This window comes from Choloepus didactylus, chromosome 15 (assembly GCF_015220235.1).
Source record: "Choloepus didactylus isolate mChoDid1 chromosome 15, mChoDid1.pri, whole genome shotgun sequence".
Lineage (NCBI taxonomy): Eukaryota > Metazoa > Chordata > Mammalia > Pilosa > Megalonychidae > Choloepus > Choloepus didactylus.
The window spans coordinates 12,452,941-12,479,810 of NC_051321.1; the positions used below are offsets into that span (position 1 = coordinate 12,452,941).

A 26,870-nucleotide genomic window follows, 5' to 3' on the forward strand; every position below is an offset into this window, starting at 1 on the left:
ATACACAGAAGATATAAATTCCCAAATTTATTGAATCAGTTTCCTATGGATAAGCAATTAGACTGTTTCCAAAATTTTGTGATGAATAACTCTGCGTATCTTGGTCACATATATGGATGTACATCTTAAGGTAAATTTTTAGTAGTGTGACTGCTGGGTAAAAAGGCAAATCTCTAGGTACTTTTGTAGATACTGTCAAATTTCCTTCTAGAGGGACTGCACCACCAGCAATGTATGCGAGTACTTGTTTCCTGATAGCCTTGCCAACAGTGTATGTTGTCAAGCTTTTGAATCTCTGCTAATCTGATAAATGAGAAATGGTTTCTTAGCCTTTTTAGTTTCTATTTTTCTTATTATGAAAAAAGTTGGACATTTTTTCATATGCTTAAGGGCTACTGGTATGTCTTTTTTCCTCTGTAGACAGTATGTTAATAACTGGCAAATACTTTTTCCCAGTTTATCATTTGTATTTAACTTTATTTATAATGTCTTTTGCTTCTATGAAAAGTTTTTTGAAAAGTTTTTTTTTTTTTAATTTCCAGTTAGTCAAATTTATCTTTTCTTTCATTCCATCTGGACTTTCAATGAAAGTTAGAGACTTTTCCTTATACCCAAGTTAAAAAGGAAGGAATGTACCCAGTAGGAATGAGGATGACCTACTTACCTAGAGAACCATTCAAAACTTAGCACTGGAAAGGATGAAAGTAGTTACCTTACTTAACTCTTTCTACTCATCCCTAATATTGGCAACCTTTACACTCCTTAAATTTTTAAGACAGCCCCCCTTCACTTTCAGATAGTAGCAGTTGCTGACATTAAGTCACAAATGTTTGGAAATGGGGTATGCCAGGGAGGAAAGAAAATCAACAGTGTAATGGCATCAAGGAAATAGAATGGTTCAAGGAAAGTTTCCATGCTACATGGTAGTTTTTTAATCAACTGACAAATGAAATAACACAAGAAAAACCTCTTAGCAAGCAGCACCCAGAGTGTTTACATAATGTGAGCAAGACAACATTCATCAAGTCTGTTTGAGTAAACTGAGGGAAAAGTCTTATTTTAAAAACAAATGTTATTCAAAATATTGTTGATAGCATTCTAATGAGCACAAACAAATAGAAAGTGATCTCCATTACCTACCCTCCACCCTCAAAAAATTTAAATATTTTTTCTCAAGGGCAAAGATTAGCCATGAAAAAGTAATAGGCAATCACCTCATCTGTTTGTAGATAACATTTACCTGTAAGAGCACATCACTTTTGGAAATCACACAATTAGATTGAAAAGGCAGTTAGCATCCTTCCTGCTACTCTTGGGCACCTACACTTAGTTTGGGCTACAGCTATCTGAGGTGTTCATTATAAACACACCCAGGCTGTTAGCTGCCTACATGATAGCAATGCAGAAAATCAGGAACAAAGCCAAGAAGAAAAGCAGCAGAAAAATTACTTCTCCATAATTTGGAAGTGGCAAATGTCAAGAATAACAGGCAATTTGGGAAGGGGAAGGTCCATGTTTTGGTGATGTCATTCACAGGAGGAAGAAAAGGAAGGAGGGACATTCTTGATACTGTGAGCAAGACAATTCTTCATTTTGCTAGATTCTTCCATGCACTTCATGCTGTTTAGCATCCCTGGACCTTCCTGCACTGACAAGTCATTATAACACATTTCCAAATGCCCCAAATGAAAATGAATGGGAATGAATGTGGTAGCTGAGGCAGTTTATGTACAAACCTGATTTTAGAAGGCTACTTTCTATATGTGCTCACTTAGGAAAAATGGGTCAGCAGTGTCCCTTAAAGTTGGAGAACAAGTTAGGTTTAATAGTCTCTAAAACCATGTCAATATTATTTAAGTACATGGAACTACTGTGTACTAGATGTTATTAAACAAGTCTCAGACTCTTGGATTCCTTTTAGATGTTGCTAAAAAGAATATTAAGATTTTATAAAATGACATGTTATGACCCTGATAAATAAGGCAAAAAGAATACTCAAACTGAAAAACAGGAATTCCAATCTTCTAAGTTTGTCTGGCATACACCCCCACCCCAGCCTGGTTTTATTTGGGGGAGAAGAAGAAGATGGCCTATTTAAGCTGTTCTGAAACACTGGAATGAAGGGTCACATTTCTTCTACTTCTTAACTGCTCATTTGGTTGTCACTTTCAGAAAGAAAATGAAGATGTTTATTATTCTGGATCAAAAGGTCAAAGAAGGACAGTACTTAAGACAATATTTTATGATTTTTCTACTTCATATCAAGGAGAACTGAAGAAAATACATTAAATGCTGATGCATCAATACATATGACCTAAAGTGATTTTATTTTTATCCTACATCAATAAGCCCAAAATACACTTCTAATTCCCTGGAGTAGAAATGTATCAAGCTTACATTTTTCCAAGGCCAAATCAGCCATGTATTTGGAGGTAAACAGACAGACATCTTTTTCCTAACCCCATATTTTACACTACCACCAGTCTTTATTCTTTAACATTTACTGAGTGTTCTTCTGAGTTACAGTTCAATTTGTGAAATGTACGCACAATTTTTTAGTGATCTTTCCACATTACTATTTAAAATTTTTCCTTTTCTGGCTAAGGCTCTACCAACTAAGACTTTTTAAAGAGGGGCTTGGATAGAAATGACTTTCTTTTTTTAAAAAAATTATTATTATTATTATTTTAATTAAATCTGACTACAGGCCAGCTGTTCAAGTACGGTATTTCTAAACATATTTTATAGTAAGTTAAAGAATATGCTACCTTGGCTTTAGGGATTTTTAGATTCCAGTTTTAAATTAAAGGTGAAAGAAAAGCTTTTAAAAACATTTAGGTTATATTTGCACACTTGCACACTTCTGGACCTGGAACTAGCAACTAAATTAAAAAAATCACTCGAAGTTCCTTCAATTTCCCTAATAGCTCAAGGTTTAAAATTAATATCAATGCTTTTCCCTCCTGGAAGTAGGACATGATACTTGTGTACAGCTGGCAAGTGACTCAAGGATGGACACAGGAATGCACTGCTCCACTTCTGGCTTCACTATGGCAATTACTGCTACATAGTTAAGCAGCAGTGGGACCCAATTACAGTGGTAGGAGTGGGAGTGACAAAGACAAAAGCACACCACGCAAAAGTTAGAGGCAAAAAGGCAGCTCAGCCAACAGCAGCAGCAGCTTGGTAGTACCTCATGCTTGAACACAGAGTGAAGGGGCAGGTTTTCAAAACTTTACTGTTTCTGGACACATCAACTACTGACTCTACGAGAACACAGATAATTTCCTGAGCTCAGAATTCTACACTAAAACTCTGGAAATGACTGAAAGGGTCTCTTATGAAAATTCTTACAGATCAGATAGCCTGAAGTGTACAGTAAAGGCCTGCTTAGAGTAATAAATACAGGAAGATCCCAGCTCTGCTCCAGTTAGGATTAGAAAGACTGTATCCCTCCAAAAGTATCTTTCAAGGATGGGCATTGTCATTCATCACACAAAAGTTGCCTTTCAAATTGACTGATGGATGCATTCACAATTTTTATTCTGGCCAAAAAACAAAACAAAACAAAACAAAAAACAAACTAAAACAAAACAAAAAAAAACAAACAAAAAAACCCACAACCCTCAAAACAGCCATACAGTCATCGAATTCTACATTGACTAGCCACTTACCAAGTCAAAAGACAGGCTTTAAAACTCACGATTCTCACTTCCAAAGTGACTTTTCAATGATATATGGTTGCAAAAGATACAAGGCTCACTATTAAAAAGCTAGCAACCAAGAATACTTTATCCAGCAAAGCTCTCCTTCAAATTTGAGGGAGAGCTTAAATTTTTCACAAACAAATGCTGAGAGAATTTGCTAACAAGCGACCTGCCCTACCGGAGATACTAAAGGGAGCCCTACAGACAGAGAAACAAAGAAAGGACAGAGAGACTTGGAGAAAGGTTCAGTACTAAAGAGATTTGGTATGAGTACAATAAAGGATATTAATAGAGAGAGGGGAAAAATATATATGATAAACATAAACCAAAGGATAAGATGGCTGATTCAAGAAATGCCTTCACGGTTATAACGTTGAATGTAAATGGATTAAACTCCCCAATTAAAAGATATAGATTCGCAGAATGGATCAAAGAAAATGAACCATCAATATGTTGCATACAAGAGACTCATCTTAGACACAGGGACACAAAGAAATTGAAAGTGAAAGGATGGAAAAAAATATTTCATGCAAGCTACAGCCAAAAGAAAGCAGGTGTAGCAATATTAATCTCAGATAAAATAGACTTTAAATGCAGGGATGTTTTGAGAGACAAAGAAGGCCACTACATACTAATAATAGGGGCAATTCAACAAGAAGAAATAACAATCGTAAATGTCTATGCACCCAATCAAGGTGCCATAAAAAGCTAGCAGCACCTTATCACTAGATTCATATCCTCTGATAAGGTCTCCTAAGTTCTCAGTCAACCATTTTTATGAGTGCAAATATCTTTTAACTTGTTGACAAACCACTCAGAAAAGGGTCAAAGAAGAAGCACTTGTAAAACCTGAGTTGGGGAAAGACTGACATCTTCAGTTACAAAGAGTACAATATCTCAGCAGTAAAAACACTCAAGCTTCAAGTCAACCTATTCACTTAAAGTCAGTTACTTAGAAAATACAATTGAAATGACACAGAAGCAGCTGTCTCCTCAGAAGACAGCAGCCTGTGGCAAAGAAAAGATAGGCTTGCTTCAATGCACTCTTCCCCTCAGAATTCCATACCGGTCAACTCCTGCTCATCCATTCTAAAACATGAAGACTTCATAGACATTTCCAGGACTCTGATACAACCATCATCTGATGCCAGGATTACTTTATCTGATGTGCACCAGTCCACATCCAATATCCGAAAGGTCACATTTCTTCCACTCCTTAAACTGCTCACCATCTGAACCTTCAAGAGTAAATTTGGTTGTTACTTTCAGAAAGAAAAGATGTTTATTATTCTGGACAAAATGGTTAAGGAAAGACAATGCCTGTGGCAAGGGTGCAGTTCAAGTTTAGAACTGACCAGCCTTTGGAAATCTATCTTCCACAAGTGGACTACATTTCAAATGTTCCAAAGACAGCAATAAAATTAAAAAAAAAAAAAAAAAAAAAAAAAAAGTTGAGCTGTCATTTTTAGAACAGAATACAGTAAAAGAAAAAATTTTTAAAAGAAAATAATTTGTTATAAGAAGCTTGACAAACCCATTATTTAGTTTTCATTTCTAAATCAGGAAGAGAGAAGAAGGAAAAAAAGCAAAGTTCAGGTGACCAGCAGCTTCATTTACATTTTATCGCCATGGAGCTGGGCCTACCTCTTTAGTATCCCACACTTCAGCTCCATCATTGTACATTGCTATTAATTTTTGGTTTCCTTTACCAGGGGCAAAGCGAATCTTCCTCACCCAACTTCGGTGTGTAGGTATTCCTCTGAGGACAAACAAAAAACCAAAACACCAATATAATGTGGCGTGAGATCTGGTCACTGGAATCAATGCTCCATGTCTCTCCCTATTTCTGTATCTGAGGAGGCCTGATGATGGGAGAATTCTTTTACTCTCTGGGATAGGAGCCACACCTGAGAGAAAAGGTCTGCCCATTAACAGCAGATTACATTCTGGCTCTTCCACATGGGCCACCTACAGCTCAGGGTCTCCTAGGAACCAGCCTGGGCTTGACTCAAGGCCCTTCTCCAGCGAGGTGATGAGGGACCTGAGAGGCCAAGCTACACCTAGCCATGTTTCCTGCTCCTGCTTAGCATGTCGCAAGCCTCAAATGGAACTTAATTTATATAAATCAAGAGGTTACATTAAAAAAAAAATAAGATTGCACTCTTGGCTCATACCTGGATACTCTGCCTTTCAAATCCCAAAAATTTAAATTTCCATCCATATCTCCAAGAACTAATGTATCACCTTTCCACGCGATGCAGGTAATACTACCCATACTTCCCTAAAAAACAACAAACATAAACTTCAGTACTTACAAATGGTCGTAACAGAAAAATATTTTTACTTAATGACTACAATGAAGTAATAGGTATTTTAATAAAACTTAATTACAAAGGGTTTTGGTTTTAGTATGAATGCCATTTAATCCCCATGGATAGATTTCAATACTAAAAGAGTTACACAGCATATTGATTTTAACTATATAGAAAAAGGAGAATTCAATTTGACAGCCATTAAGTTATCTCAGCTAAATTTATAGAGAAAGGATACCCTTTGAGGAAGCAACACCTTAGAGAGAAAAAAAAAATTGAGAAGAAAAAAAGAAGAGGAAAGGAAATCCTTCCAGAGAGCTCTTGTCTCTTGTTTGTCATAGCAAAAGAATAAATACATTCCAAGGGAAACTCAAAGCTGTTTCAAAACTAACTGTACAGCAATTTTTCTACTGAAAAAGGATCTAGGACTTCACTAGTACGTTTTGGAACCTATGGGATAATGAAAGTAAAGATACTGTTTAATTTGCACAATTTGAGCTCACAGAAAGCTTTGCAAAGAAAAACATGTATTAAAAAAAGTCAATATTGTAATAAATCTAAAGTGGGGTGAAGAGACTGGCTGGCAGTTCTAACAATTATACAGAGGCACTGTAGAATAGGGCTGAGGAGCCTGGGCCCTGCAGCCAGACAGCACGGGCATGAATCTGTGCTTTAATTTGTTCTGTGATTTGAGGCAAGTTTTCTCAACCTTTTCCGTGTCTGGGATTTATCATCAATAAAATAGGGTAACAGCATAAAACTTGAGGACACTAACTTGATCAGTGTCAGTAATTTAATACAGGTAAAAGGCCTAAAGCAATGCCTGCCAGACAGTAAATAGCCAATACATGTTAGCTATTAAATAATTTTGCTGTTTATTTATTTCTCTCCTTATTAAAAGAAATCATTTTGCATTTACAGTACTATATAAAAATGCATGTGTTTTGCACCCATGCTTATTTATTGGTATGGTAAGGGGCCAGAAAGCTCCATGAGTTAGTCAAATTGATCACTAACAAACTGTCGTATACCCCAAATACTGCATAAATCCTAGTGGCAGTCAAGAAACAAAAGAGAAACTGGACTAAAAATCAGTATTATTATAATGAATTCAATAATAAAAAAATCTAAGATTTTAATTAAGATAACTGGAATTCTGTACACTACAAATGAAGCAACACTCCAAGATAAACTTATTTCTATTTTTCTGACCTTACCAAAAGAATGCTTGATTAAAAATATGCCTTTAAATTTACTTTTTGGTCTTGAAAACTTTCATATTTATAATCTTACTTTCTAATTTCTAAACATTAGAATATTAAAGTTTAAATTAGCTCAGAAATCACAGTGCTACCTGTTTGGAATTAATCTGATACATTAATATAACTGTATAGATAAGCCAGACCTTTCTACCAAAGAGTTTAGAGACAGAATACAAAGCACATGGAGCCACCAAGGTGCTTTTAGAAGTTGTGGCATAAACATATCTGCTTTATTCCTCTAAATAATCTCAAGAGAAGAACAAATACAAAGTCAAAACCCAATAGCATATTTGACTTTGATATGTTGCCTAGGTGTAAAATATGGTATTCAAAAGGTCAGAATGCTAGGAGCCAGGTAGGAATACCCATTCTCTCATTCTTCTGGTTTTCTAAATAAAGGTGGTCAACTATAGACTCTCTAATGTACATAATTCAAAATAGCCAAGCTTTTCTCTTCTTTTTACCATTTTTATTTACTTTATGGTTCTGGAGCTGAAATCAAGAGGAAAAGTTTCCACTCAAAGTGAATGCTGAAGACTTCACATTTGTGAGGAGGGTGTTAAGATAAATACTGGTTTAAAACAAACTAACCAAATGAACCTCTGCCTAAATTCTACAATACAGTCATTAGAAAATACTTCAATTCCAGAAAACAAAAATAATGAACCCAAACCAATTGTCCCTGTATTATATAATGGATGGTCAATTCTCTTTCCACAAAAATAATCTGCTCTAAAATATGTACTAATTTCAAAGGTGGATGCATTCTTATTGCACTGGTCATTCCTTGAGAAAGCTCCTTCTAGATGTGAAACAAAAGGTTCTGGCCGGCAGAACAGAGACTTGCTATATCTTGACTTCAGGCCACCACAAAAAGAGATGGAACCTTAAAAGCTGAGTGGTGCAATTACCATCCTGAAAGAAGCACTTTTTTCAAAAATTCAATTTTATTGAGATATATTCACATACCATGCAGTCAGACAGAGCGTACGTACATTCAATTGTTCACAGAACCATTATATAGGTATGCGTTCATCACCAAAATTAATTTTTGAATTATTTTCATTACCACATACACAAAAATAATAAGAATAAAAATTAAAGTGAAAAAGAACAATTGAAGTAAAAAGGAACACTGGGTACCTTTTATTTTTTTGCCCCCATTTTTCTACTCATCCATCCACACGCTGGACAAAGGGGAGTGTGGTCCATATGGCTTTCCCAATCACATTGTCACCCCTCATAAGCTACCTTTTTATACAATCGTCTTCAAGATTCAAGGGTTCTGGGTTGTAGTTTGATAGTTTCAGGTATTTACTGCTAGCTATTCCAACTCATTAGAACCTAAAAAGGGTTGTTTATATTGTGTGTAAGAGTGCCCACCAGAGTGACCTCTCGGCTCCTTTTGGAATCTCTCTGCCACTGAAGCCTATTTCATTTCCTTTCACATCCCCCTTTTGGTCAAGAAGATGTTCACCATCCTATGATGCCGGGTCTACATTCCTCCCAGGGAGTCATATTCTACATTGCCAGGGGTATTTACTCCCCTGGGTGTCAGATTCCAAACGGGGGAGGGCAGTGATTTCTCCTGCCAAGTTGGCTTCACTAGAGAGAGAGGGCCACATCTGAGCAACAAAGAGGCATTCAGGAGGAGGCTCTTAGGCACAATTATAGGTAGGCCTAGCCTCTCCTTTGCAGCAACAGTCTTCCCAAGGGCAAGTCCCGTGGTAGAGGGCTCAGCCCATCAAACCACCAGTCTCCTTTGTCTGTGAGCACATCAGCAACCATTGAGGTGGGGAAGCCCAATACCCCTGCATTCTCCACCAGCTCCTCAGGATGGCTCTGCATATTTTTTTCATTTTTTTTTTTTAAATTAACTATTTTTTTTTAAATTAACTGTTCACTATATCAAAAAAAATTTTTAAAAATAAAAAAAAAAAACCACTTCAAACCAAAATGAGGGAGTAAGAAAAAGACAACTAACCTAAAATAACTACTTTACTTCCAACATGTTCCTGTTCTACCCCAAGAAAATAACCTAACATAGCAACATTTCTGTGAACTTGTTCCTACTATACCCACCAGAAATTAACAAACCACAGTCATTCCTGGGCACTCCCAGAACGTTAAATTTACCCATGATAGCTTATCTGTTCTTATTGGGTTATAGTTCCCCCTTCAATAATTGCTATCGCTAGTTCCCCTACATTCTACATTATAAACCATTTATTTTACATTTTCCAATGTTCACATTAATGGGAGCACATAATATTTCTCTTTTTGTGCCTGGCTTATTTCGCTCAGCATTATGTCTTCAAGGTTCATCCATGTTGTCATATGTTTCACAACATCGTTCCTTCTTACTGCCGCGTAGTAGTCCATCGTGTGTATATACCACACTTTTTTTATCCACTCATCTGCTGAAGGATATTTAGGTTGTTTCCATCTCTTGGCAATTGTGAATAATGCTGCTATGAACATTGGCGTGCAGATATCTGTTCGTGTCACTGCTTTCAGATCTTCCGGGTATATACCAAGAAGTGCAATCACTGGATCGAAGGGTAACTCTGTATCTAGTTTTCTAAGGAACTGCCAGACTGACTTCCAGAGTGGCTGAACCATTATTCAGTCCCACCAACAATGAATAAGAGTTCCAATTTCTCCACATCCTCTCCAGCATTTGTAGTTTCCTGTTTGTTTAATGGCAGCCACTCTAATTGGTGTGAGATGGTTATCTCGTTGTGGTCTTATTTGCATCTCGCTAATAGCTAGTGAAGCTGAACATTTTTTCATGTGTTTCTTGGCCATTTGTATTTCCTCTTCAGAGAGCTGTCTTTTCATATCTTTTGCCTATTTTATACTTGGGCTGTCTGTACTACTGTCATTGAGTTGTAGGATTTCTTTATACATGCAAGATATTAGTCTTTTGTCAGATACACGGTTTCCAAAAACTTTTTCCCATTGAGTTGGCTGCCTCTTCAACTTTTTGACAAATTCCTTTGAGGTACAGAAACTTCTAAGTTTGAGGAGTTCCCATTTATCTATTTTTTCCTTTGTTGCTTGTGCTTTGGGTGTAAGGTCTAGGAAGTGGCCACCTAATAGAAGGTCTTGAAGATGTTTCCCTACATTATCTTCTGGAGTTTTACGGTACTGTCTTTTATATTGAGGTCTTTGATCCACTTTGAGTTAATTTTTGTGTAGGGTGTGAGGTAGGGGTCCTCTTTCATTCTTTTGGATATGGATATCCAACTCTCCCAGCCCCATTTGTTGAAAAGACTGTTATGTCCCCATTCAGTGGCTTTGGGGGCCTTATCAAAGATCAGTCAGCTGTAGATTTTGGGGTCTATATCCGAATTCTCAATTCGATTCCATTGATCAATATGTCTAACTTTGTGCAAGTACCAATGCTGTTTTGACTACTGTGGCTTTATAATATGCTTCAAAGTCAGGGAGTGTAAGTCCTCTTACTTCATTTTTCTTTTTTAGAGCATTTTTAGCAATTCAAGGCATCTTCCCTTTCCAAATAAATCTGATAACTAGCTTTTCCAAGTCTGAAAAGTAGGTTGTTGGAATTTTGATTGGGATTGCATTGAATCTGTAGGAGTTTGGGTAGAATTGACATCTTAACGACATTTAGCCTTCCTATCCATGAACACAGAATATTTTTCCATGTTTCAAGGTTCCTTTCTATTTCTTTTAGTAGAGTTATGTAGTTTTCTTTGTATAGGTCTTTTACATCTTTGGTTAAGTTTACTCCTAGGTACTGGTTTTTTTTTTAAGTTGCTATTGAAAATGGTATCTTTTTCTTGAGTGTCTCTTCAGTTTGTTCATTTCTAGCATATAGAAACATTACTGACTTACGTGCATTAATCTTGTATCCCACTACTTTGCTAAATTTGTTTATTAGCTCTAGTAGCTGTATCATCGATTTCTCAGGGTTTTCCAGATATAAGATCATATCATCTGCAAACAATGACAGTTCTACTTCTTCCTTTCCAGTTTGGATGCCTTTTAATTCTCTGTCTTGCTGGATTGCCCTTGCTAGCACTTCTAGCACAATGCTGAATAACAGTGGTGACAGCAGGCATCCTTGTCTCATTCCTGATCTTAGAGGGAAGGCTTTCAGTCTCTCACCATTGAGAGTACTATGCGGGCTGTGGGTTTTTCATGTATGCTTTTTATCATATAGAGGAAGTTTCCTTCAATTCCTATCTTTTGAAGCGTTTTTATCAAAAAGGGATGTTGGATTTTGTCAAATGCTTTTTCAGCATCTATTGAGATGATCATTTGATTTTTCTCTTTTGACTTTTTAATGTGTTGTAATATATTGATTGATTTTCTTATGTTGAACCATCCTTGCATGCCTGGAATGAACCCCACTTGGCCATGGTATATGATTTTTTTAGTGTGTCTTTGGATTCAACTTTCAAATACTTTGTTGAGAATTTTTGCAATGATATTCATTAGGGAGATTGGCCAGTTTTCCTTTTTTGTAGCATCTTTGCCTGGTTTTGTTATTAGATTGATATTACCTTCATAAAACGTGTTAGGTAGTATTCCATTTTCTTTGATGTTTTGAAAGAATTTAAGTAAGATTGGTGTCAGTTCTTTTTAGAAAGTTTGGTTAAATTCCCCTGTGAAGCCATCTGGCCCTGGGCATTTATTTGTGGGAAGTTTTTTGATGACTGATTGGATCTCTTTGTTTGTGATTGGTTGGCTGAGGTCTTCTATTTCTTCTCTGATCAGTCTAGGTTGTCCATATGTTTCCAGGAAATTGTCCATTTCCTCTACATTATTCAGTTTGTTGCCATACACTTGTTCATAGTATTCTCTTATAATGTTTTTAATTTCTTCGGGATCTGCAGTAACTTCACCTTTCTCATTCATTATTTTGTTTATATGGGTCTTCTCTCTTTTTGATTTTGTCAGTCTAGCTAGGGGCTTGTCAATCTTGTTGATCTTCTCAAAGAACCAAATTTTGGTGGTATTTATTCTATCGTTTTTTTGTTGTTGTTCTCTACTTCATTTATTTCTGCTTTAATCCTTGTTATTTCTGTTCTTCTATGCGGTTTAGGATTGGTTTGCTGTTCATTTTCTAGTTTCTTCAGTTGCTCCAAAGTTCTTTGATTTTAGCTCTTTCTTCCTTTTTGATGTATGCGTTTAGTGCTATAAATTTCTCCCTCAGTACCTCTTTTGCTGCATCCTGTAGGTTTTGATATGTTGTGTTCTCATTTTCATTTGTCTCTATACATTTAGCAATTTCTCTTGCTATTTCTTCTTTAACCCACTGACTGTTTAGGAGGGTGTTGTTTAACTTCCAAGTTACTTGTGAATTTTCTAAGTCTCTGATGGTTATTGACTTCTAATTGTATTCCATTGTGGTCAGAGAATGTGCTTTGAATAATTTCAATTTTTTAAATTTATTGAGGCTTGCTTTACATCCCAGCCTATGATCTACTCTGGAGAAAGTTCCAAGAGCATTAGAGAAGAATGTGTATCCTGGTGATTTGGGATGTAATGTTCTATATATGTCTGTTAAACCACATTCATTTATCAGATGGTTTAGGTTTTCAATTTCCTTATTGGTCTTCTGTCTGGTTGATCTATCTATAGGAGAGAGTGATGTGTTGAAGTCTCCCACAATTATTGTAGAAACATCAATTGCTTCCTTTAGTTTTGCCAGTGTTTCTCTCATGCACCTTGATTGGGTGCATAAACGTTTATAATTGTTGCTTCTTCTTGTTGAACTGCCCCTTTCATTAGTATGTAGTGGCCTTCTTTGTCTCTCATAACATCCTTGCATTTAAACTCTATTTTATCTGAGATTAATATGCTACTCCTGCTTTCTTTTGGCTGTAGCTTGCGTGAAATATTTTTTTCCATCCTTTCACTTTCAATTTCTTTGTGTCCCTGTGTCTAAGATGAGTCTCTTGTATGCAACATATTCATGGTTCATATTTTTTGATCCATTCTGCCATTCTATATCTTTTAATTGGGGAGTTTAATCCATTTACATTCAACATTATTACCGTGAAGGCATTTCTTGAATCAGCCGTCCTATCCTTTGGTTTATGTTTGTCAGATATAATTTTTCCCCCACCTCTTTATGTCCTTTAATGTATCCATACTGAATCTCTTTAGTACTGAACCTTTCTCCACGTCTCTCTCTCCTTTCTTTGTTTCTCTGTCGGTAGGGCTCCCTTTCATATTTCAAGTAAGGCAGGTCTCTTGTTAGCAAATTCTCTCAGCATTTGTCTGCGAAAAACTTAAGCTCGCTCTCAAATTTGACGGAGAGCTTTACTGCATAAAAAATTCTTGGTTGGCAATTTTTCTCTCTCAGAATTTTAAATATGTCCTGCCACTGCCTTCTCGTCTCCATGGTGGCCGCTGAGTAGTCACTACTTAGTCTTACGCTGTTTCCTTTGTAAGTGGTGAAGTGGTTTTCTCTTGCTGCTTTCAGAACTTGCTCCTTCTCTTCAGTATCTGACAATCTAATCAGAATATATCTTGGAGTGGGTTTATTTGGATTTATTCTATTTGGAGTTCGCTGGGCATTTATGATTTGTGTATTTATGTTGTTTAGAAAGTTCGGGAAGTTTTCCCCAACAATTTCTTTGAATACTTTTCCTAGACCTTTACCTTCTCTTCCCCTTCTGGAACACCAATGTGAAAGAAGCACTTTCAAAAAACAAAAACTCACATGCTTAATGTCCAAAAGTTTTAAACATTTTTTCTTAAAAATGGCATCCCAAAAATTAGTAACTGAGCTCTACTGGATTGTTTCTACATTCTAATCTCAAATGTGAAGTGATGAGAAACCAAACAGACTGAGCTGTTTTAGAGTGGCAACAGAAGAGCTTGATATGGGGCTCCCTCCTCTAAAGGAGGTAAGATATACCTATTTATATATATACACATATATATCTGTGTCAGAAAACTGATTTTCCAAAGGACAGCTACTTTGCAGTGAAACTCTAAGTCTGTACTCTTTAACAATAGTTTTTCTTTTTACATACTTAAAGTTGGGTTACTTTTCTTATTATGACTACCAAACATCAAACTTCCATGTTGCATTATTATTTTCATCCTTTCAAATTACTGGAAAATGGGGCAATATTAGCAATATTTCAAAACAGACATATGGTCTACTGAATCTTCATATACTTCTTCCATTTAATAGTAAAAATGAAATCTCATGGTCTGTTACAGTTTAAAAAGTACTTTCACATAGCTTCAATTTTCCAGGTAAGGAAAGTTGTTTGGGGGACGCCCTCAATTCATCTATGGTGGTTAGCTGGGAAGATGTGGTAGCCAGCCTCTAGGAGGTCCCTACTGATCCTGCCTTTTGATATGGTGCTCCTTTGTAGTCATCCCCCATAAGGAAGAGGGCTGACCTGAGTAACTAGTAAGATACTGCAGAAATGATGGACTGTGAGTTCTGAAACTAGGTCATGAAAAACACTGTAGCTTTCTTCTTGCTCTCTCTCAGATCACTTGCTCTGCAGAAAGCCAACTGTCATGGTAAGGACACCCAAAGAGGCCTGTCGGGAGTTCCACATGTAGCTGAGGCCTCTCACCAACAGCCAGCCTTACTGTGCCAGTCAGGAGTGAGCCATCTTGGATGTGGCTCCTCCTGCCACATTTAACTTCAAATGACTGCAGCCCTAGCCAAACATCTTGAATGCAATCTCATGAGACTCCCCAGCTACCTATAAAATGCAGGGGAAAGCATTCTACTAAAATATTCTGTTTTTAGGTGGCAATTTAAAATAAACAGATTTTTTTTTAATTGCTTCATGCTTACATTTAAACATTATAGTAGTCTGCATTAATCAAAAAATTTTCTTCATTCATTACAAACACCCTGTGAAATTACTGTAATAATAATAAGTTAAAATTATTAACTCCAAAAAACTTAAAGGACTCCACAAGGTTATAAGAAGGATACATAGAAGTTATTAAATATTAGTAATACTCATTACACATAACAGCTGATTGCTATTATCCAAAATAATACTAGACTGTTCAAGTCAGATCCTTCAGGACAGTGCCCAAAAGAGGACAGACTCTTGAGTTAGACAGACCTGACTTTAAAACACTGCTGTGTCAGATAAGTAAGCTGGGTGACCTTGGGAAAGTTAGTTATTCTCCCTCAGTTTCGCCATAGATAAAATGGAGATAATTCCATGGATTATTGTGGGGGATAAAAATGAGTAGCACGTAGTAAGTATTTAATCAAAATAGTTATAAGGCTATTCTCTGGCAGTATGGTACAAGTTTAATCAATTCTCTTAAATAGTAAAGTTAATTTAAATAAAAGTTTTCTGAAAGAGCTTTCCAACTTAACTATGGTTTCACTAGACATGGAACCAACAAAATCTTCAATAAGAATTCTTGATTAAGATTCAGTCAAGGGTTGGACTCACATCTGGTGGAATCCGGGCACTATCTTTCACTGAGTTTCCTTCAACAGTGAGATGATACACTTGCCCATCATTATCAGTAAACACAAAATGCTCCCGGGCAGAGATGTTCTGACTGAGTTCAGATTTACTTTCTGCTTCCTGCAACAAGCTTTGGTACAGAGAAAAATAAGATTATTAATATTTCTTTTCCTAGACTGACATCTATAATTAATTAACTAACCCAAAATAGATGCATTAAGAGATTCAAAACCATTTTAAAAAAAGAATCTTTGCTCAGCTAATAATAATAATAAATATCGTGAGGGATACAGTGATCTATACTTAACTCAAGGAAAAGAACTCCCTTAGTTCTGTTTCTGCTGCAAAACACTCCTCAGCAGAGAGGCCTCACATCTACCCATCATCTCCAAAGCTTTCTATTTGTACAATTAGTGGGGTGGAGATGGTACTTAAATTTAGAATTCCCAATCCATTTTCTCTGGTGTGCAAAACTGGTAATATGGTCTATCTGTGTGTTTATGTTACTTCACTTGAATTTCAGAAGTTGAAGTTTATGGAACAGATGGGCACAGAGGATGATCCTGTTCACTTAATGGATGCTGATGTGTGGATATTTCCACAAATATTATTGATTGTATGGAGAAATACATTAATAAAATTAACATTTGCATAATCTGGACATGTACAGAAATACAAAACAAAGTATGTTCAAAAGCAGATGGCTTTGGAGGACACTTGTCAAATTCCCAACAATCATAATGGTATTATAAATGACAGTGGCAAGAGACAGCGCACTGCACCTGATCACAGACGACTCAGCAATACTCAGCTCTGTATCTGAGACCACAGTCTGGCGGGCCATGGCCTCTCGGGTAGCGAGTTGCTTCTTTCTCAGGCTCTTCAAGTTGTGAGAAGGTGACCACTCCTGTGCAGGAAGGACAAATGGAGACAAGTGCTAGGTTTCCTTCTGTCAAAGAATCCTTCCAGAAAAGCTATATATAATCACCATTGTCCAGCATTATTTATCATTACTTCACATGAATTCACAATTTTATTAGGCTTTATCTATTTATAGGAAGGTAAAACAAATGTATTTTAATTAGCACTTGAGGTAGAAGATTTTAATAATATAAACATTTAGTTGCAAACTTCTGAAAGGTCCAATCTTTTGATACTTTCTTATTCACAAAATGAAAATCATGCATTCATTATGTTATCTCTTATTCCCAACTATTCTCCCCTCCTCTCCTTCCCTTACATGCACAGGGTTGACATATTCATGATCCTCAAATTAGGGCACATTGTCGTCCCCACAAAACCTCTCATTTTAGTTATTCCCTTATATTTCCACCTATTCTAATATATTTAACCCAATACCCTCATGTATGCTTATGTTCTTAATGTATAGTTATTTTACATGCATGCATCTGTAAATTATATATATAGCACTGTGTTAAATATCTCATTCTGTTTCTTACTCTTTCCACTCAGCATGCTGTACCTAAGTCCTATCCCTGTTCTTTTCGAATGCTGCATTACAGTCCATGGGTGCATCCACCACTTTTTAATCTGTCTGTTCTCTCAGCAAAGAGCATTTAGAATGCATTCAAACTCCCATCTTGACAAACATCTGTAGCAGATATCCTTGCAAAATTTCCTTATGACCAGGAGTTGAACAGCTGGAGCACAGAGCATGCCTGTGTTTACCTAGATACTGCCAGCCTGCTCTCCAGAATCGCTGCATTGGTTGGCATTTCTCCCAGCTAAGCACAGATTCCTATATCCCTAGTCCACCCACACCTGATGCTTTACAGCTTCCAAACTTTGGTGGTCTAAAACGTGTATCATGGTTATTTCACTTTATGGATCTCTGAAAAGTGGTGAGTTCAAATATTTTTTCATATTCGTGTTGGCCTTTCAGGTTTCTCTGCTATTCATTAACTGCTCACACACTCTGCCCATTCTTCCGTTAGCTATCTTCTCACTGCTAATTGGTGGGCGTTTCCTAAATAATAATCCCCTAGAAGTATTAGGTAAGGCCGTATTGGTTTTACACAGTGGAGAATTTCTTTTTTAAACCTGAATTCAATATTTCACTTTCACAACAGTGTCTTTCACTGAACATAAAGTATTGATCTTGATGTAATCAAATTCATTGATTTATTTTATTTTATTTTGCCTTCTGGTTTGAGCTTCTGATACCCTATTGTGCTCCCAGGTCACAAAAGTAAGGTTTTTCATTCTGGTGGAGCACAACTTTGTACATGGCATTAGTATTATGTAACCAGTATTTTTCTCAGAACAGTGAGAGTTTTCCCAGTACTGTCGACTAAATAACCTGTCCTTTCTCCACTGATTTGTATGCTATTTTATCATATAAGTTCCCAAATATTCATGGTCTATTTCTGAACTCTTTACTAAGTCAGTCCATTTCCTATCCCCATGTATATATGACACTATTTTTACTGCTATGTTTTTGTACTATGTATTAAAATCTGGTAAATCGGGTCCTGCTGTCACTCTCAACTGCCACATTTACCCTCCTTTTTCAAGGTTAACTTTACTATTTAGGACCTTTATTCTTACAGAAACATGTTAGACTGTATTTATCATGTTCCTCAAAAAATCTAAGTGAAATTTTGATTAGAGTTGAATTAATGTAATATTAGGTTGAGCCATCCAAAAAAATAAGTTATCTACATTTATTTAGATCATCTTCTCTGGACACACATTTTAACAAGAAAATATGTGGCATTAATGATTTCACTTCAAACTAAAAAGATATTCACCATATATACGTATATCTAAATAAACTATTTAGTTCTTAAATTGTAACTTACCAAAGCAGTTACTGCTGGGAAGTTTTTAGACATTTCTCTAAGAAGGGTACAAGTCCTAACATCCCATAACTCCAGGGGTTTATCTTTGAATACAACTGCTAAATACTGTCTAAAACAAAATGAAACAAAACAAATTACTAAATAAGCCCATTTTTGCAATATTTTTACCATGATTTAGCACAAATAAAAAGTTTAGTAAATCAGAAACCTCAAATGACATATTCTAAACATAACAGTTTAACATTTGGCCCCTATAATTAAGAGTCATAAGAAGGTAAAGCTATAAGGTGATCTTTGAGAGCCCATCTAACTTAACATAATTAGGCAAGGAGCTCAGCTCAGACGAAAGAGTGAGAAAAGGTATGGGTAAAAATCCTGACAGAAGGTATTCAACAAATATCACTTTATCCACCATCTGTCAAGCCTGGAAGAGGTACCAAATGAGGTCAATGAATGCAATTCAACAAACATGAACTCAGTGTTGATTACTCAGTAACCACTGTGAGGAATTAAAAAGTAATCAACAAATGACCACTGACGTTGAGGAAATGTGACACAGTAGGAAGATCCCCGTACTTGGGGTATCAAAGAACCCAGACTCTTCTGCCACCTGATAATTATGTGGCTTCAGACAAGCCATGTAACCTTTCAGAGCGTCACTTATCTTTAAAATGGTCTTCATAATACCTGTCTTACCTACCTCACTAAATGCTGTAAGAATAAAAATAAAAATGTACAGTACACAGTTAAGAATTTCAAAAATCACGATGGATTACACAAATGCAATATATTATACTTTTTATTATATCTAATATAAAGGCATTTAAGGCAGGTACACAGATATTCATGTACGCAAATATCTAATATAAGTCAGAGTCTGTAAATGCTATAAAGATTCACTGTGAAAAAGGAAATTAGTTTTGACAACAGAGAAATGGCATTCCAGAGTTATAAATATGACAAATGGCAAAAGACAGGAAAGGACACAACACAGGGTGTTTGGGGTATACGGTACCAGACATGCAGACAGCTATCATGAGAAAGAAGACTAAAATGATAATTTTGGATCATTTTTGAAAGGTCTTAAGTACCATGTTAGGGTATGTAGCGATTTATTCTGCAGAGAATAGTGAATCAATGAAAGTTTTAAAGTGGATGGGGGGTGGGGGGGTATGCAATCAGCTGTTTTAGATGTACTAATTTAAGAGGCATGTATAGAGTTGAGACCGGAAACAGAAGAGACTGAAGAATCTTCTAAAAGATTCACAATAATCCAGTTCAGCAGTTCTCAAAATTCTTCATCTCAGGATCCCTTTACATTCTTAAAAAGTACTGAGGAAACCCAAAGAACTTTTGTTTATATAGATTACAGCAATTGACATTTTGCATATTAGAAATTATAACTGAGCAATTACAAATATTTTTATTAATTCATTTACAATGAGAAAAACAGAAAACAACTAGCAAGGTAACAGATTTAAACATAAGCCATATTGATAACTGCAGTAAATATGAATAATTAAACAATGCAATTAGAAAGCAGAGATTGTCAGATCACAAAGAAAGCAAGCCCCAATTATATGCCGTCTACAAAACATCATCTTTAAATATAAAGATGAAGATAGGCTAGAAGTAAAACGATAACAAAATGATATACCATGCAAAGACTAATCAGAAAAAAACCTGGAGTGGCTATATCAATCTGAGACAAAGTGGATTTATGAACAAAGAATATTACCAGAAACAAAGAGGAACTTTTCATAATGATAAAGGAACAGTTCATCAAAATGACATAACAATTCTAAATACATTTGCACCTAACAGAGCTTCAAAACACCTAAAACAAGAACCTAAGTCCTTCAAAAGAAAAATAAATAAATCCAAAATTAAACTTAAGAGATTTCAACATCCATATCTCAATAATTGACAGAACAGACAGAAAGGAAATTTGTAAGAATATAAAAGACTTGAATAGAGGTTATCAATTAACTTGATCTGACTGACATTAATGGAATACTCTAATCAACAATAACAGAATACACAATCTTTTAAGTGCACACAGAACATTCACTAAGGTTCAAACATATGCTGGGCCATATAACAAATCACATTAAATTTAAAGAGACCGAAATAATATAAAGTATGCTCCCTGATCACAACAGAAATAAACTAGAATTTATAACCAAAAAAACCTGGAAAATCCCCCACATATTTTAAATTAAACAATATACCTTTATAAATATCTCATGGAAAATTTAAAAAATATTATGAAGTGAATTAAAATGAAAGTACGCAGAATCAAAATTTGTAGGATACAGCAAATGTAAAGTAGTACTTATATAACATTAGATATTTATAATAAATTTTAAAGAAAGACCTTAATTCAATTATCTAAGCTTCCACCTGAAGAAACCAGAAAAAGAAGAGTAAATTAAGCCCAGAGTAAACCAAAAGGAAGAGAATTAAAAAAGACAAGAGTGGCAGTCAATGAAGAAAAACCACAGAGAAAAATCAATGAAATCAAAAGCAGTTTCTTTGAAAAGATCAATAAAACTGATTAACATAATTTACTGATACAAGGATAAAAGAGGTCATTACAGATCATACAGACATTAAAAGGATAGTAAGAATATTTTCCAATAAATTACCAATAAATTCAACAATTTCATTGAAATGGACAAATTTCTTGAAAGACATCAAATACCAAAGCTTACTAAAAAATAAAATAAAAAGAATAACCAGAAGAACCTCATATCTATGAAATAAATTGAATTTGTATTTAAAAACTTTCCATAAAGAAAATTTGGGGCCCTGCTTGGTTTACTGGTGAATTTTTCATACTTAGGCAAGAAACAGTATCAATTCTACACAAACTCAACAAGAAAAAAGGAGGGAATACTTCACAACTCATTCTACAAGGTTAGTATTACCATGATACCAAAACCAAACAAGGATATTAGGGAAAAGCTAAACCAGTATCTTTCAGGAACATAGATGCAAAAATCCTTAATAAAATATTTATTAGCAAATCAAATCCGCCAACATATCAAAAGGTTTGGGGTTTATCCCCGGAATGTAATGTCAACTTAACATTTGAAAATCAACCAATGTCATTTACTATATTAGAAGACTTATTAAAAAAACCACACACAATATACCAGATGATCACAATAAATGCAGAAAAAGCATTTGACAAAGTTCAATACCTATTCATGATACAAATTCTCAGCAAACTAGTAAAAGAACTTCTTCAACTTGATAAAGCGCATCTACCAAAAAATTTACTGCTTACATTATACTTAAAGTTCAAAGCCTGAATGCTTTCTCCATAAGATCCATGAATAGAGCAAGCATGCCAACTCTCACCACATCTATTCAATATTGTTTTAGAAAGTGCAGTAAGGCAAGGTACAAAACGCAGATTGGAAAAAAGACATAAAAAAAGCACCTTTATTTGCAGACAACATGATTTTCTACATAAAAAAAGTCCTAAGGAATAAACTAAAACACTAATAGAACTAGTAAGTTTAGTGGGGTCACAAGATAAAAGTTAAATATTCAAAAATCAATTGTGTTTCAGTTTACAAGTAACAAATAGTTCAAAATTGAAATTAAATACAGAAAATACTCCATTTATAATAGCATCAAAAAACAAACAAAAAATTAACAAAAGATGTTTAAGACCTATACGCTGAAAACTATAAAATATAGCTGAGAGAAATTAAAGACCTAAATGAGTGGAGAAATGTACCTGTCCATGAATTGTAAGCAGCAATATTGTTAAGGTGTAATTCTTCCCCAAACTGATCTATGGATTCAATGCAATCCCAATCAAAATTCCAGGAAGCCTTTTTTGGCTAAAAACTGACAAACTGATTCTAAAATTTTTATGGAAATGTGAAAATCCTAGAAACACCTAAACAATTTTGAAAACAATTTTGGAGAGTTTATACTTTATTTGTTCTTTTGATTGGTATTCATTCAATTGCTATTTTTCATAATCCCACTTTACATGGATTTTTCTCTTGGAATAACAAACTCAAAAAATTACTAGAAGTAAAATGAGTCTAAATTATAAATAAAGATAATGAGTTTTTTCACTCAATAAGCCCATAGTAAAGTAGAAAAATCGTAAGAATTTAATTAATAATAACATTTTCTTAGTGGATGATGTGCATTTACAAAAATACAGCAATAGTGGAACAAAAATGGGTTACTGGCTTTAACAATTTAATGAAATGTTAAGATTCATACAAAATTTCCCTCTTTTTAGAAGTACAAAATTAAAAGTGGCAGCAACTTAGTTTTGAGATCAAAATATTTTCTTTGAACGATTATATAATAATGTAGATTACAAGGGGTGACAGTGTGATTGTGAAGACCTTGTGGATCACACCCCCTTTATCTAGTGCACGGATGAGTAGAAAAATCAGGATAAAAACTAAAGGACAAATGGGGTGGGATGGGGGGGATGGTTTGGGTGTTCTTTTTTTACTTTTATTTTTTATTCTTGTTCTGGTTCTTTCTGATGTAAGGAAAATGTTCAGAGACAGATTATGGCGATGAATGCATAACTATGTGATCATACTGTGCACAGTTGATTGTACACCATGGATGATTGTATGGTGTGTGAATGTATTTCAATAAAACTGCATTAAAAAATATATATATTTTCTTTGATATGCTGCACATCACCAATTACTATCACCAAGAAATTCTATATGCATTCTAGCATATTCCCACTTACTTAAAGGTAAATAAAAAAAAGGACCCATGAGATTCCATTGTGATAAAATCATAATTTTTTTAGGGTGACACTTACTTCAAATGAGACACTTTAATCATTTCGATGGGTGATTCCTCACTGCCTCGTTCACCGCGAAAAGCAATGCTCCTACCTTTAATTGCAAATATTAAACAGAGGTGAAAATAGCACATAAAACATTGAAGAAACCAGAAGCCATACACTAATGTAATTTGATCAGTACTACCCTCTGTTTTCCTATTCATCCTTCCATTTGCTTCTTAGCTGTTTCTAATAATCTCTCTCTATATATTTAAATTCTTAAAAAAATATTTAAAGTTAATGATTGATAATATAGTAATTGTATCCAAATATCCATTTTATAAAAGGACATTTTCATTTCATTATAGGATTCCTTGAATTCCTTCTGTGGTTTCTCTCAAATAATTCAATGTTAACCCAATAATATTAATCCCTACATTTTTTAAGCATCCATGGTAAAGCAACCGTCTACTGTCCCATGTTTACAAATACTAACCAGTGGGGGAAAAACTTTTTAAACAGGTATTTCAGACTTTTTTTGCTGTATACAAAATACATAACTAAGATATTTTGACACGATTCTACTTAAAACTCTTTATTAACTGAAACTGGAAAATGACAACCACAATGTTCAAGTGTGTTGTTAAAGAACTAGTTGAGTTAGCTATCAAAAGAAGCGAAACAGTTCTCTAGGAATTAAAAAAAAAAAAAAGTAAATTCTACCTTATTTCCAAATATATTTTAATACATTTCCTCAGAATTTTATTTACATTATACAATAGAGAACATATTCAATTCAAACATAACTGTATAGCGAAATGTCTGCCTGCTCTTCAATGCCATCAAGCTGAAAATCTCATTATGCTTGATATTATTAGATGTCAAACACCCCATGTACTTTCCTAATTCTACTAGCCTGCTTCCTTCCTTTGAAAAAATAGCTATAAAGGTCTATTATCAATTAACACAAATGTTCCACTTAGAGAAGTCAGTAACTGTGACTATAGAAATTTATTCCTCAAAAATAAATCTGTGACATAGGGGACTGGTGGTTTGATGGGTTGAGCCCTCTACCACAGGACTTGCCCTTGGGAAGACTGTTGCTGCAAAGGAGAGGCTAGGCCTGCTTATAATTGTGCCTAGGAGTGTCCTCCCGAATGCTTCTTTGTTTCTCTCTCTCTAGCTAAGCCAACGTGGCAGGTGAAATCACTGCCCTCCCCACTACGTGGGATCAGACACCCAGGGGAGTGAATCCCCCGGCAACGTGGAATATGACTCCTGGGGAGGAATGTAGACCCGGCATCATGGAATGGAGAACATCTTCTGGACCAAAAGGGAGAAATGAAAGGAAATGAAATAAGCTTCAGTAGCAGAGAAATTCCAAAAGGAGCCGAGAGGTCACTCTGGTGGGCACTCATACGCACAATATAGACAACCCTTTTTAGGTTCTAATGAATTGGGGTAGCTGGTGGTGGATACCTGAAACTATCAAACTACAACCCAGAACCCATGAATCTTGAAGACAATTGTATAAAAATCTAGCTCATGAGGGGTGACAATGGGATTGGGAAAGCCATAAGGACCACAGTCCCCTTTGCCTAGTTTATGGATGGATGAGTGGAAAAATGGGGGAAGAAAACAAACAAAGAAACAAAGGCATCCAGTGTTCTTTTTTACTTTAGTTGCTCTTTTTCACTTTAATTATTATTCTGGTTATTTTTGTGTGTGTGGTAATGAAGGTGTCAGGGATTGATTTTGGTGATGAATGCAACTGTGTAATGGTACTGTGAACAATTAAATGTACAATTTGTTTTGTATGACTGCATGGTATATGAATATATCTCAATAAAATGAATAAAAAAAATGAAATGGCAAGACTAAAATAAATAAATAAATAAATAAATAAATCTGTGAGGCCCATCCAGATAATCTCCTGATTTTAAGGGACACTGATTTTGGACCTTAATTACATCTACAAATTCCCTAAGAGCGACATTAGTGTTTGACTGAATCATTAGGAGAAGATATGTACTTATGCCAAGGACCTTTTTAGACATCTGCCTAGCACACTTACCTGATATCAAAACACATTCTAAAGTTAGAGTAATTAAAAAGTGTTTTACCAGTGATGTAAAAGGTGCAAATATCAATGAAAAAAATAGAGAATCTATACAGTAATATATATGATGTATTTGAAGAAAAAACAGAAAACACAGTAGGTAGTAATGGTACTACTGTCCATACAATTCAGGAGAAAAAGTAAAGTCCCAGTATTATTCTATGTACCAAATAAATTCCAGCTTGATTATCATAAAAAATAAAAACATTAACATCATAGTATTTAATAGCATCAGACGAAACAGAAGAGAAAGCATTGACATATTTGCCTACATCAACACTCAGCTCTTTGGAAAGTTTAAAAATATCATAAACAAAATTTGAAAAAAACCATGAGAAACTATATTTAAAACATGTAAAATTATTATTTATAAAATTAAGAGACATTCTAGAATCAATAAACTAATGGTAAACTAATGGCCAAACAGTGTATCCAAAGTTCAATGTAGAATAGAAATAAATAAAACATATACACACACACACACACACACACACACAAAAGGTTCAACTTCACTAGTAATCGGGTAAAGGCACATTTAAAGAATAATGGAATGTTTCTTCTTAATCATTCTGATTGCTAGAGAAAAAAAAATCTGTGAAAGACATGTTTTAAGTTAGCAAACATTTGTGAATTTAAGCTAAATGAAAAAAACAAACAGGCATTTTTTTTTAGTGAATGACACAACAGCATTTCATCCATGGGGTATCAATTAACTAGATAGACAGCGAGTGACAGTTGCTAGCAAATCAGAAATCTGGGGATGTGTCACTGGGCAGGAAACTTCCAATGAGACAAGATAGAAACTATTAAAAATAGGGCTGATTCCTTGAGGTTCAGTAACATACTCTGATAGGTAAGAAAAACTGTACTTTTAAGAAATTGGAAATACATACTGAGAATGTAAGGAAGCAACCATATACTTGATTTATGTTACACACACACACACACACACACACACACACATACCCCTTATTGGTTAAAATCATCTACATATACTCACATCACTACACCATTTTAAGGAAACTCAACACAAATTTTGTTTAAAAAATCTATTTGAAATCACTGCATGCACTACAAAATAATTTTAAATGCTTACCTTATTATATTTTCAAAGTTCTTCATTTTGAAACTCATTGGATTTTAGGTTTTACATCACTCTGGCCAAGTTAATTTACTGAAATGTTTCCTATTGTAAAATCTTCAAACTCCTAAATTAAGTTATTCTGTCTATTCAACCAGAGACTACCGAAAGTTTTAAATTTTGAGCATTTTACAACAATCCTTAAACTTTAAAAGTTTTTAAAAAAGGTTTCTACAAAGGCCAAAACCTTTAACAGAGAATATAATAAAGTCTAACTATAAAGATTTATTTTAAAATTTATCTTTGGACTATATATAACAATGTACTTAAAAAGTAG

General features: G+C 34.9%; 1 protein-coding gene across 2 annotated transcripts in view; it reads right to left on the reverse strand.

The window, feature by feature from the left end:
• The window catches only part of WDR11 (WD repeat domain 11), an 81,934-nt gene that overhangs the window by 22,721 nt on the left and 32,343 nt on the right, over positions 1-26,870 (reverse strand). For both annotated transcript variants that reach the window (XM_037804499.1, XM_037804498.1), the window contains exons 13-19: positions 23,370-23,445; positions 18,548-18,656; positions 16,508-16,632; positions 15,708-15,855; positions 5,882-5,988; positions 5,352-5,466; positions 4,774-4,945 (exon numbers count right to left, since the gene is read on the reverse strand). In XM_037804499.1, the coding sequence (XP_037660427.1) occupies positions 4,774-4,945; positions 5,352-5,466; positions 5,882-5,988; positions 15,708-15,855; positions 16,508-16,632; positions 18,548-18,656; positions 23,370-23,445 (852 nt within the window). The remainder of the gene's footprint in view (positions 1-4,773; positions 4,946-5,351; positions 5,467-5,881; positions 5,989-15,707; positions 15,856-16,507; positions 16,633-18,547; positions 18,657-23,369; positions 23,446-26,870) is intronic.